The sequence below is a fragment of the Mustelus asterias genome, chromosome 19, assembly GCF_964213995.1.
Source record: "Mustelus asterias chromosome 19, sMusAst1.hap1.1, whole genome shotgun sequence".
Taxonomy (NCBI): Eukaryota; Metazoa; Chordata; class Chondrichthyes; order Carcharhiniformes; family Triakidae; genus Mustelus; species Mustelus asterias.
Window position 1 is genome coordinate 42,043,520 of NC_135819.1, and position 12,037 is coordinate 42,055,556.

General features: G+C 45.0%; 1 protein-coding gene across 2 annotated transcripts in view; it reads right to left on the reverse strand.

Annotated features, from left to right (window-relative positions):
• Window positions 1-12,037, reverse strand: part of LOC144507907 (copine-8) — a 377,739-nt gene that overhangs the window by 78,233 nt on the left and 287,469 nt on the right. For both annotated transcript variants that reach the window (XM_078235393.1, XM_078235392.1), the window contains exon 14: window positions 3,804-3,850. In XM_078235393.1, the coding sequence (XP_078091519.1) occupies window positions 3,804-3,850 (47 nt within the window). The remainder of the gene's footprint in view (window positions 1-3,803; window positions 3,851-12,037) is intronic.

Sequence of the window (12,037 nt, forward strand, 5' to 3'; positions counted from 1 at the left end):
CATCTTTGGACTGTGGGAGGAAACCAGAGCACCCAGAGGGAACCCACACAGACACACGGAGAACACGCAGATTCTGTCACCCAAGGCCAAGGAATTGAACCCGGGTCCCTGGAGCTGTGAGGCAGCAGTGTTGACCACTGTGCTACTGTGCTGTCCTTTTTACATATAATTATCAGGCTATTACATCTGATAGTCAACACCCATTAAATTCTCCATTCATGTCAGCATGAGGGCACGCCAACGCAAGTTACAACAGGTTCCCCCACAGTGTGCACATGGCAAGCAGAACCCACCGGAGATACACAGGTGAGTACCTCCCCAGGGGGGTAAAAGGGTCAAGCCCGGGCTCTGTCCCCTGGGAAGTTCCCTGATGGGGGCAGGAGAAGGGATTTCTGTGTTAGGGGTTGGGATTTCTACTTTTTTAAAAACGATCAGCGTACCCTGAAGTTGCTCATCCCCTCTGTGTGACATCGTGGGACTTGCCCCTTAGTTTTTTTTGAAAGACCCTAAAAATACAGCAGAGGAAGACTCCCTCGGGACTAGCAGCTTCCATGCTGAGCTTTGACAAAGAGTCATTTGGACTCGAAACGTCGGCTCTTTTCTCTCCTTACAGATGCTGCCAGACCTGCTGAGATTTTCCAGCATTTTCTCTTTTGGTTTCAATTTCCAGCATCCGCAGTAATTTGCATTTATGTTGTTTTTCCTGCTCGTTGCATCACGCTGCACAAAAAAAACCCAGAAAACTTTGCCCAAAAGTACAGAACGTAAATGAGACAGCCAGTCACTTAGCACAGCTGAAGTCTCTGAGCAGTGCTCAATCCTATTTGGAATCAACGCTGAAGTGGAAATCACCATTAAAATTTAAAAAATAAATTTGGCTACGTCTACCCTTGCACACTACTTGAGGAGGCAGCTCGTTTCTGTGCTTGTGTGTGCGACTGATATTCAAGGCTGTACTGCCAACCCCAATCAATCACAGTCTCTCAGAAATAATCAAACACCTTTTTAGCTGTAAGCTGCCAATAGCGCTTTGTGCCGCTATTAAGTTTAAATCTAAAATTTAGATCTCTGCCTCAGTTCTGGACTCTTGAGCATTCACAATTTTAACCCCTCCACCACCAACAACCATCTCTACAGCTGCCTGGGCTCCAAACTCGAGAATTCCTTCTCCAAACCTCTCCACCTATTCTTCTCTCCTTTCAAACTCTTTTTAAAAGTCATCTCTTTCACCAATCCTTGATCTTCTGTCCTCATGTCTACTTATGTGGCTTGGTGTCATATTTTGTTTTATAATGAATTCTCCCGAGTCCCCGCTGGCAGGTTCAGTGGCTGGCAAGTGGGGTAGAGTTTGGCAGGTTGCCCCAAAATGGGTTTTAAGCTGGGCATGAATTTCCTGCGGATTCTTGCGCTGGTGCCCGCTATGGCAAATCGGGAAACCCACTGGCGGCTCACATGAAACTAATTCTCATCCCACTAATGGGATGCAGCTGAAGATCTGACCATCCATGCCTGATTTTCTGCGGGCTGGTGGGAAAACACACTGGGGGAAACATGCCTGGAGCAATGTGGGGTACAGATGTCAGGACTTACCTTAATGATGCCTGGTGCTGCCTCTGGAGTTCAGGGTGAAGTCCGCCGGCAGCCCCGGACCCAGGAACACGACAGCAGCGGATGGGGGGGGGAGTCTCTACCAGATTTGGTGTCCCAGAGGGGGTCTATCTTCCAGGCTCAAGTATGTTCATGGAGGTGCATCTTCTTTCTCACGAGGTCCATCGTTTGGTCTCAGTATGCTCCTGGAGATCTATCTTCATTTTTAGGAGAGTTACCTTTTTCCTTCAATAGTGCATCAGTGGTATTGGTCGCCTTTTCAATATGACACCAGGTAAAATGGCGGGCGGACTATACGCCATCCGGCCTGCCCATCCACCGAATATGGCACGAAACCCCCAGGTGCATAATTAATGAGGTCAGTATCGGAAGATTTGGCTTGTTTCCCCACTGGCCTCCACAGCGGAAAGCACTCCACGTTCCCGCCTCCACCATGGGACTTATTACCCACATGGGAGAATTCTGCCCAATGCTCCTAGTAAGAGCTTTGGGATGTTAAAGGTGCTATATAAATGCAAGTTATTGTTGGTGCTGTTGCAGCTGCAAGCTTCTTGGACTAGCTTTGGTATCTGCTGTGAGGATATTAGCAGCGAACCTGCAACTTGGTGCAGCACTGTCAGTGCTAGACAAATCATACCCAAAACTCCTAGTGATTAATATACCCCTCCCACCACAATGGTTCTGAACACTGAGGGTAATTTGAACTACAAAACAATGGGTGGGCTGGGGGCATGTGGGAAATTAAAAATGTTTTTGAAATCTCAGACACAACCCAACCTGCTACTTCCAGCTTTAACGGAGCCAGAAAGCGGGAAAACAGCCCACTCCTAGGAGGCGGCGGGTGGGATGGGGGGAGGGCTATTTAAATATTATAATGAGGCAGTGTGCGCTTCATACTCAACCTGTCTTCCAAGGTTTAAACCTGGCTGGCCGAGTTTCCCAGGTCTTGGGAAAAACAGCAATGAAAGGGAGGTGAGGGCTGGAAAGTGCCTTTAGCAGCACCGTCTGTGCCAAGCAAGGTAAGAACGCTTCATCTCAGCTCACCAAGTTTATCTGTTACCCTTCCTGCCATCTCAACTTACTCCCAAGACCCATCACCCCTGCAACTAGACCTCCTGGGCTGCACTGTGACACAGTGGTTAGCACTGCTGCCTCACAGCGCTGGGAACTTGGTTCGATCCCCAGCTTGGGTCACCGTCTCTGCGGAGTCTGTACATTCTCCCCATGTCTTTGTGGGTTTCCTCCAGGTGCTCCGGTTTCCTCCCACAGTCTGAAAGACCTGCTGGTTAGGTGTACTGGCCATGCTAAATTCTCCCTCAAGTGTACTCGAACAGGCGCCAGAGTGTGGTGACTAGGGGATTTTCACAGTAACTTCACTGCAGTGTTAATATAAGCCTACTTGTGACACGAATAAATAAACTTTAAAACTTGAAGTTATTTGACACTACCTCTAACTGAGGATTAGAAACCCCCCTCATCCAATTCCGTGATTACCACAAAATATAAAATTCTACAAGAACTTCTCTCTGTTATTATCATGTACCTTTCTTCCTAAGTTTCTTGTTACATTTTTACTCCACCACCGCAGAACTTTTTAAGCAGTGTTGTATATAAGTGATCATTTGTTCTAAAGTTCAAACGTATCCTTCCATCTGCAGATAATTAAAACATCAGCAGGCTTCAAGCTAACAAATCTCTACCGCAATTTTTTCACCTTGTAAAGCGTCTTTTCTTGTAGCTGACAACAACTCAAACTCGATACCAAACTGCTCAAATGATTTAATGAAGTATTACTAATAATTGCTAAATTTCGCTCACGTTATAGAAACATAGAAAAACTACAGCACAATACAGGCCCTTCAGCCCACAAAGTTGTGCCGAACATGTCCTACCTTAGTGATTACTAAGCTTACCTATAACCCTCTATCTTACTAAGTTCCATGTACTTATCTAAAAGTCTCTTAAAAGACCCGATCGAATCCGCCTCCACCACCGTTATGCTAAATGTACAAAGGGTTGTCAATGAATATTATTGAGCAATAGTCCTTTGTGACAGATAGCAAAGACAAATGACATTTCTGATTATTAAAACTCTGTACAAATACGTTAGATAATTAACTTATTTTTAAAAAGATTCCCAATCAGATTAGAAAAAAAAACATTTCAGTTTGGATACAGAGAAGTATTTGACTTACCATTTGATGCAGTGAAATCAATAGCTACGGTGAAATTGATTTGTGTTCTAAAAGACAAAAAACAAGCAGTGTTTAATCTACAATGTACAAAAAGTCTTACATTTGCATCCGTCTCTCATCAACCCTCCACATTCTAAATTCCTGGATCCATTCTTTTCTATTGGAGAAACTGGTGCAGCCTCACCACGGGCAAGAGTGGTAACTATCGTGTGTCAAGTTTACATTGTCTCTGTCCATTATAAATGTGAGCACGTGAATTTATTATGTGAATTATAATATTTGTTCAAATTGTGCGTTTTATGTAACAAGAATGAAAGAAAACGTAAAGGCAAATAAAACAGTTCAGAGACAAAGCTGTTCATAACTGATGCTTTCAGCGTTGTAATTGTTAAATAGAATGGAGCACCAAACTTACTTTAAGGGCGGCACAGTGGCTAGCACTGCTGCCTCTCAGCGCCAGGAACCCAGGTTCAACTCCGGCTTGGGTCACTGTCAATGTGGAGTTTACACATTCTCCCCGTGTCTACATGGGCTTCCTCCAGGTGCTCCGGTTTCCTCCCACACTCCAAAAATGTGCAGGTTAGGTGGATTGACCATGCTAAATTGCTCCTTAGTGTCCCCCAGGTTAGATGGGTGAGCTGTGGTAAATGTGTGATGTTACAGGGATAGGGCGGGGGAGAAGGGCTGAGTAAAATACTCTGCCAGAGAGTTGGTGCAGGCTCAGTAGGGATTCTGCTTCACGTCACTCAGTAGTACCAATTCAATACCGTACCACAAACATTTCAAAAATGTGCTGAAGACATCCACTGGTAATTAAAGAATAACGGAAAGAAATCTCAGTCACATTATTAAAAACATAAAAAGAGGAGGAATGAGTTGAAATCATACCACCCTGGTTCACCCTATTGTTTGGGTCAAATGCAAGACACATAGTCACACTCTTATTATCTTCTTTGTGTCTTCACAACAAGGTCACTTACTCAGGAAGGAGTGGGATACAATGTGTACCTTAAAAAAAATACTTCAGTTGATTCCTCTCTCACAGAGTAATTCATTTGGCCACATCATCAATAGGTTTACCTAGCCAAGTCATTTTAATTCTTCCCAATTAATTGGAACCCATAAATTACACATGATCTCCTGTCAGTGCGAGGTTCAGTAGTTGTGGTAATGTACTACCAGATGCCAATGTAACAGGAGGCAGTGGTTCAGCTATTGAACAGAGTGAAATTCATTCTTTATCCATATTCCTTAAACAGGCCACTCTGCTGATCATTCTGCTTTCTCTGCTCCCACCTCAAAATACCTCAGCATCTTTATGAACACCATTACCGTGCATGCATATTAGTCTATTCCAACCTTCACTATCATTTAAACCCATACATTTTCATTGCTTCAGACTATTGGACAGGCAACAATATAGTTGTAATGAAGATCCACGTTGAGAATCAAGACTCAGAAAACAGACCAGAAAGTCAGTACAAGGGCCATAGACGTGGAAATGTAATGATGTAACACTATCACCTAACCATTTCCTGCATTCACATTTAAGGCACCAAGCCATTGGATTTTGCCAGGCAGTTTCATTTACAAACTTTGCCGAGACTGATATGTTACTTACTAAAAATATTATCCACTTTGTAATTTCTATCAGTAATTTTACCCCATATGTGTTCACTTGCCTTTCGTAGTTGCAGTTCTTTGAATGGACCATTAGCGTTACTAAATGGCTGCGTATGTGTGACTTCCCAAGCTCTCTGCAGTGAGCTCCCAATGTCTAGTTCATAATGGGTCAGGAGTTTTTGCAAAAATGAAGGTTATTGTTGGGATAATTTCCAAATAGATGGATGAGTGTTAAAAGCAGAGTGCCCAACTAATGCCTGACAAGATGCTTCATTGGAAAATCAGGCCAAAATGTCACGTGTTGCCTTTCCAATGTTCTGTCGAGGTTTTGTGTGGCTCTCAACTTAAGTTTTTTTCTTAAGTTTATTTATCAGTGTCACAAGTAGGCTTACATTAACACTGCAATGAAGTTACTATGAAACAGTCCAGCGCCTGTTCAGGTACACGGAGGAAGAATTTAGCATGGCCAATGCACGTAACCAGCATGTCTTTCAGACTGTGGGAGTAAACTGGAGCACCCAGAGGAAACACACGCAGACATGGGGAGAACGTGCAAACTCCGCAAAGACAGTGGCCCAAGCCAGGAATCGAACCCTGGTCCCTGGCGCTGTGAGGCAGCAGTGTAACCACTGTTCCACCATGCTGCCCCACTCTGCATTCTTCTGAATTATCTTGTATATAAAGTCAGATAGATTGTTTCTGTACAATGTAACTATACTTTCATCATTTGCTCAGATAGTATACCCATATCTTCACTGCGTGCCTGGGCTAATAGAGGGGTAATGTTAGATGATTCATTCTTATCCGAGTAAAGACATCTATATTTTTTAATAATTTATTTCAGTGGAGATATACAAAGCTTGTGAATTTGCAAAGACACAGTACTAAGCATCTCAATAGATAGGTTAATATCTGTAATTGGAAAGAGTCCGTTATAAAGGATGTAATAGCATAACATTTAGAAATATATAATATAATCAAGTAGAGTCAGCATGGCTTCGTGAAGAGGAAATCATGTCTGACAAATGTAATAGAATTCTTTAAGATTGTAATGAGTACAATAGATAAAGGAGAACCAGTAGATGTAATATACTTGGATCTCCAAAAAGCATTCAATAAAGTACTACACAAAAGGCTATTTAATAAGATAAAAGTCCATGGTATTAGGGGTAGAATATTAGCATGGATGGAAGATTGGCTAACTGATAGAATAAGAAGTCTAACAACACCAGGTTAAAGTCCAACAGGTTTATTTGGTAGCAAACGCCACTAGCTTTCGGAGCGCTGCTCCTTCATCAGGTGGAGTGGGAGATCTCCCACTCCCATTCCACCTGACGAAGGAGCAGCGCTCTGAAAGCTAGTGGCGTTTGCTACCAAATAAACCTGTTGGACTTTAACCTGGTGTTGTTAGACTCCTTACTGTGTTTACACCAGTCCAACACCGGCATCTCCACGTCATAACTGATAGAAGACAGAGAGTAAGACAGAGGGGCATTTTCAGGATGGCAACCTGTAACTAGTGGAGTGCCACAGGAATCCATGCCGAGGCCCCAATTATTTACAACATATTAATGACTTGGACGAGGGAAATGAATGTACTATTGCCAAGTTTGTGGATGACACAAAAATAGGTGGGAAGGCAAGTGGCGAGGATGACACAAAGGGCCCTATTTTACCATTTTGATTCTAAGTGCTGGGCAAACTTGAAACTGGGAGTGTTTCAGATCCGACTTTTAGACCCGTTCTGAGGCACCCCCATACACACTCTGCCTGCAAAAATATCAGCGATTTCAAATCGTGCTCCAGAAGTGGGCGGGGCTTAACACGCCCAAAATCCTGCAGCTCCGATTGGCGCCTCCAACTGCACATACACACACAAAAATGATAGAATGCTGCTCCCCTGCCACATCCCTCCTGGGCTGGATAATGCCTCCCCCAGGCCCTCATAAATATTGCCCCACCCCTCCAACATTGCTGACCCCCTTATCCCCACCCCCTGCCACCCAGACAGATTGTGTGCCCCTCCCCCCTTTCACCCCCAATGATCTCAGACAGAGTGACAGCGGACACCCTTCTCCCCCTCCCCCCCACTGATCTCAGGCAGAGTGACAGCAGACACCCCTCCGCCCTCCCCCCCACTGATCTCAGGCAGAGTGACAATGGACCCCCCTTCCCCCCACTGATCACAGGCAGAGTGGCAGCGGACCCCCTCTTCCACCGCCCCCACCCCCCCTCTCCCCCCGATCTCAAACAGAGAGCCATCAGACACTCGGCGCTTACCTCCTCACTAACTGGAGCACCCGAATCGGACTTTTGTGGAGCATGTCTGTTGAGTGCCGATTCTGGATAGGCGAATGTAGCTGTAAAGGGGGAAGTGCCGATAAGGTGCAGCCCATTAAGTCAATTTAAATGCATGCAAATTGACATTTGGAGGCGGGCACAGATTGCGCTACTCGCCTCACGCCCGACTTTAGCAAGTTTTCACGCCCAAAAACAGGCACAACTTGATGGTAAAATCAGCCCCAAAGAGTCTACAGAAAGGTTAAGTGAGTGGGCAAAATCTTGGCAGATGGAATATTATGTAGGAAAATGTCAATTTACGCACTTTGGGAGGAAGAATAAGGGAGAACAGTATTATTCAAATTGGGAAGGACTGCAGAAAGCTGCAGCACAGAGGGAAAAGTAGAGGTGGGAATGCAGTGAGGGAGACCTGTAACTCTGCCCATTTTAACTCATCTATCCAACAAGAAACCCCATCCAAATGGCTTTTACATAGTCCTGAGGGTCTTGCCTCCAGAACCCAGAAGTCTTGATTACTCTTTGTTCATATTCCCTGCACTCCTTCACAATTTTGGAACTTGACCTCTTTCAAATTAAATTAAGAGTAATTCAAGCCAGAAAAGAAATACAGGAGGACTGTATAATTCAACCACTGCAAACTTTCTGAATGATTCTTTTACCAATTCCAATAGTTTCAGTCAGAATACAAAAAACATGATCATTTGGTTTGTTAACATTGACTTCTGTCAAAGGAGCTTTTGAAACAGAAGTGTTATTTAATTTACAGCATTTGTGACAATAAGAACAGCAAACACTGGAAATACTCAACAGATCAGATATTAATCCATGTTCATTTAACAGGAAATTTCCATTTTCCGTGTAGAACAAGATGTCCAAAGATGTGTAGGTTAGGCGAATTGGCCATGCTAAATTGTCCCTTAGTGTCTCAAGATGTGCAGGTCGGGGGAATTAGCGGGGCAAATACATAGGGCTACAGGGATAGGGCCGGGGTGGAATGCTCTGTCAGAGAGTGTGTGCAGACTCGATGGGCTGAATGGTCTCCTTCTGCACTGTAGGGATTCGATGAGGTGAAAATCAAATCATCATGCAAAAAGGGTCTGTAAATGCCATGAAAAAGAAAGTACAGCAGGTGCCGGAAATGTGAAATCGAAACAAAAATGCTGGAAGTACCCAGCAGGTCAGGCAGCATTTGGGGACAGAAAAACAGAGTTAACTTTTCAAGCTGATGGTATTTCTTTGAGGAAAGCTGGAATATTTATGCTAATGACCATAATGCTAATGGTTGATCTTGAGTGGAATCTTATCTTGCAGAATTTATTAAACATTTTGCAGATCAGTGATTTTTCACATAGAAAATCCTTTGTCTTCATTGGCCTTTGATCTTGTGGATACAATGAAGATTGTTATGGGTACAAAAGAAGTTGAATGTTAGCTTAACTAAACTGTGGGAATAGAGCTAGAGGTCACCAGTTCGAAACAGGAAAGCCCATTTTAAGGCTGATAATAGCAATTTGGCCGTCAGGCAAAGTGCAAACGACGGAATAAATTTCCAGACACAGCGGTAGGAAAAAAAGGCACAGGGCTAGATTTTACAGCCAAAAATTCAGTGGGCCATGCTTATATAAGCATGCTTATATAAAATACGGTGTGATGACGTTGGGTCAGCAATCTGATGCTACCCCGCCAGTCTCCGATAACACAGAAAGTGAGCGGGCACCAAAATCAGAAACCTGCCCATCATTTCGAAAAAATCACTAACAATCTATTGATCTGGTTCAAGACCCAATTTCTTGGTGCCCATTCCAGTTTTCAGTATTTGATTTTGATTTGATTTATTATTGTCACATGTATTAGCATACAGTGAAAAGTATTGTTTCTTGCATGCCAAATAGACAAAGAGAAGGAAAGAAATCATAGAAATCATAGAAATCCTACAGTGCAGAAGGAGGCCATTCGGCCCATCGAGTCTGCACCGACCACAATCCCACCCAGGCCCTACCCGCTAATCCCTTTTTTTTTTACCCGCTAATCCCTCTAACCTACGCATCCCAGGACTCTAAGGGGCAATTTTTAACCTGGCCAATCAACCTAACCCGCACATCTTTGGACTGTGGGAGGAAACCGGAGCACCCGGAGGAAACCCACGCAGACACGAGGAGAATGTGCAAACTCCACACAGACAGTGACCTGAGCCGGGAATCGAACCCAGGACCCTGGAGCTGTGAAGCAGCAGTGCTAACCACTGTGCTATCGTGCCGCCCCTTTCCGAAAGGAAAGAGTGCAGAATGTAGTGTTACAGTCATAGCTAGGGTGTAGAGAAAGATCAACTTAATGCAAGGTAGGTCCATTCAAAAGTCTGACAGCAGCAGGGAAGAAGCTGTTCTTGAGTCGGTTGGTACGTGACCTCAGACTTTTGTATCTTTTTCCTGACAGAAGAAGGTGGAAGAGAGAATGTCCGGGGTGCATGGGGTCCTTAGTTATGCTGGCTGCTTTGTCGAGGCAGCGGGAGGTGTAGACAGAGTCAGTGGATGGAGGCGGGTTGGGTGGGAAAAGGTTTGGGAGTGATTACCGCCAGTTTTGAGAAGGTGACACAAGGGTTGATGGAAAAACCTGCCTATGGGACCATGACTACCTGTAGCAGCAGCGTCTGCTGGTGACGATGGTAGTGTTTGGGTGTTGTTAGACTATTTATCCACTGGCTTTAGAGTTTAGAATGAACTCTCTCCTGCCTGACATCCCAGCATTAATGCCCCCATTGGGTGCGAAGCCCCCACCCTCCCAATGCAAATTGGCTGCCTAACGCTTGATCAGCCTGCTGGGACAGTGGGGGCAGGAGTGAGTGGATGACACATTTCCCATTCCAACTCTCTCACCTGTCTGGACAACCCAAGTCCAGACCATGGAATCAGTTGGATGCTACAATAGAGTGGTGTTCGGATCTCTCCCGATCGATGAATCAAGACGAACTGAATGACCATCCTGCTTTGTAACCATGACCATGCAAGTTCCTGACAGTGCCCCAATAAGCAAGGCTCCAATGTGGAAAATTCACCTTCAGATCTGTAGTCGTCACAATGCTTAAAATATCAAGCACATGATTAAACCCTGCTCATTAGGTAAGACTGATTGCGGCAGATTCCTCTAGTGAATCACATCATTGATTTTTCTGAGGGAGCACTTGACACGTGAGACTCGCCACATCACTTTTAGGAACTAACATCATTAAACAATCTGATACTTAGTTGACATTTTGAAGCACAATATTTTTGAAATAGCTTAGTAATAGAAAAATAATTTGCAAAAATGAAGAAGTGGTACTTAAGTTGCACTGACAATATCTAACAAGCACTTAATTGCTATTTTCCAAGATTACAACTGACAATTATGCAAATGTAACATTGTTTAGAGCCCTTAGGTTTTACTCGGAAACATTTAAGATTTCCAGCAAGAGCCAAGAGTAACATTTTAATATTTTACTTGCTGCTCAGTTTATTGAATAATACTCATGACTGAAATGTTCATCATAGGTTTAAAGTCCGTAACTTTAGAATAATTTCAAATCATCCAAAATTTCAGATTTATATTTAAAATAAAACTGCTGTTTAAATTTTCCTGAGGAGATAAAGTCTTGGCCTCGATTTTCCGGCTGCATCACACACAGTGCAAAACACGTTAGAGCAGGGTGGGGCTGGAGAATCATGGGTAAGGCGTTTAGCGTTGAATCCTCCCAGCTTCCGGCATTTTCTGACCCTCAGGCGCAGCGAGGACCTGGCAGGAATCACTACTGATCTCCACAAACTGACACCGGGCGTGAGGGGTTGGGTTCGGAGGCTACTGAAGCCCCCAGTGTTCGGGGCATGGCTGGGCATTGCTCATCTAGCAGTGCCAGCCTGGCACTGCCAACCAGCACCCCAGCATTGCCAGGTGGGCACAGCCAGGGTGTTGGGGGCAGTGCCAAGGGGGTTGGGACAGGGGGGGAACCCCATTGGGAGGACTCCAATGCCAGCAGTTTTTGTTGGCAAGGTGATGGACAAACATCCCTTCAACGTGGGAAGGGTGAGGGAGGAGGGATGGGGGGAGGGAGGAGGGATGGGGGGAGGGAGGAGGGATGGGGGGAGGGAGGAGGGATGGGGGGGAGGGAGGAGAGATGGGGGGAGGGAGGAGAGATGGGGGGAGGGAGGAGAGATGGGGGGAGGGAGGAGAGATGGGGGGAGGGAGGAGAGATGGGGGGAGGGAGGAGAGATGGGGGGAGGGAGGAGAGATGGGGGGAGGGAGGAGAGATGGGAGGAGGGAGGAGAGATGGGGGGAGG